General features: G+C 56.5%; 1 protein-coding gene across 1 annotated transcript in view; it reads left to right on the top strand.

The window, feature by feature from the left end:
- Positions 1 to 229: 229 nt before the first annotated feature.
- Map6d1 (MAP6 domain containing 1) overlaps positions 230 to 1,549 on the top strand; it is a 9,153-nt gene continuing 7,833 nt past the window's right edge. The window contains exon 1 of the mRNA XM_028770472.1: positions 230 to 611. Within this exon, the coding sequence (XP_028626305.1) occupies positions 232 to 611 (380 nt within the window). The 5' untranslated portion in view covers positions 230 to 231. The remainder of the gene's footprint in view (positions 612 to 1,549) is intronic.

Below are 1,549 nucleotides of genomic sequence, written 5' to 3'. Positions count from 1 at the left end.
GGAGCCTTCCTGATGGATTGTTCCTTTAAAGAAAAGCAGGCAGAGTGACGGCAAGGAAATGCCTCCCTCCGGCCTCGCCCTCTGTGAAGCCCAGGTCTGATTTCTGAGCTCACATTCGGGGGGAACCCTGGGTTTAGCCACCAAGACTGCCCGCAGGCCAGGGCGCAGAGCTGCGCAGAGGCAGCAGGGTAACGCGCGCGCGCGCGGGGCGCAGGCGCGCGGCCGAGCGGCATGGCGTGGCCCTGCATCAGCCGGCTGTGCTGCCTGGCCCGGCGCTGGAACCAGCTGGACCGCTCGGACGTAGCGGTGCCGCTGACACTGCACGGTTACTCGGACCCCGGGAGCGAGGAGCCCGGCGCGGACTGCAGCGTCTCGCGCGGGAGCCCGTCGGTCGCGGGCGCGCGGGAGCCTAGCCGCGCTGTGCCGCTCACCCAGTACCAGCGGGATTTCGGTGTGCGGACCGCGCGCTCGGGGTCCCGGGATGTGGCACAAGAGCGCACACCGGGGCCGGGCGGCCGCAGGGGCCAGTCCCTGGCGCCCCCCACCCGGACGGTCTACGTGCTGCCGGTCGGGGACGCGGACGCAGCTGTAGTAGCAACCACGTCTTATAGGTGGGTAGCTGGCTGCGGCAGAGGAACGCTTCGAATCTTGACCTGCGGTGGGAGGAAACTGAGTCCCGAAGCGGGGTGGGGGCGGGGAGAGCACGAAGCTTGAATATCACAGGATCTGGAGAGTGGCTGGGGAGCCTCAGGGTCATCTCTTTGGTCTCCGGACACTGTTGGCACCGCCTTGCTCCCTACCCTGGGATCCAGGATGAGCACACCTCACAAGGGAGTACCCCTTCCCACGGTTCCTCCTCCTTCGCTCTCAGATTGTTCTCTTTTAACTTGTGTGGAGTACAGAGGGCGGTGCACAGCCCCCCCCCACCCCACGCCTCACGCTGTGCCCAGGGCCAGTGCCTGCGCTGTTCAAGACCCCACTGAAGGAAGGTCCTTTGCTCCATTAGCAGCTCAGCTTTGAACATCTGAGGACTTCCTGCCTCTCTTTCTACATAGAAGATTAATGAATGCTCATAGTGGGGGAATTAGGAATAAAAATAACAAATACTGCCTTAACACCCTCACACCTCCCCTCTCAAACAGATGGATCTTCCTAATTCTTAGTATAAAATGAATTCATACACATTCAGCTTCTTTCATGATCCAATTCTTGCTGTTGCGATGTTTAAAAATATTTAATATACGTTAGTGTGTGTGGGGGAAGGGGGTGAGCAGGTCAGAGGACAATTTTAGAAAGTCACTCCTCTTCCCCTTCTGCCTTGGGTTCCAGGGATACAACCCGGGCTGTCAGGCTTGTGCCAGGCAGTCACCTTCTGAGCCATCTGACAAACATTATAACTACATTACTTTTTAAAAAACCTAATGTAATGTTTGACCATAGATCGATGTTCTGAATGTTAATAACTGTATTGTATGTTAGCCCTTTCTTAGGCATACAGCCATAGGCATAAGCCCAATATATATATATATATATATATATATATATATAT

Source organism: Grammomys surdaster, unplaced genomic scaffold (genome assembly GCF_004785775.1).
Source record: "Grammomys surdaster isolate TR1022 unplaced genomic scaffold, NIH_TR_1.0 202, whole genome shotgun sequence".
NCBI classification, from domain to species: domain Eukaryota; kingdom Metazoa; phylum Chordata; class Mammalia; order Rodentia; family Muridae; genus Grammomys; species Grammomys surdaster.
This window is presented reverse-complemented; position numbering and strand designations above follow the sequence as displayed.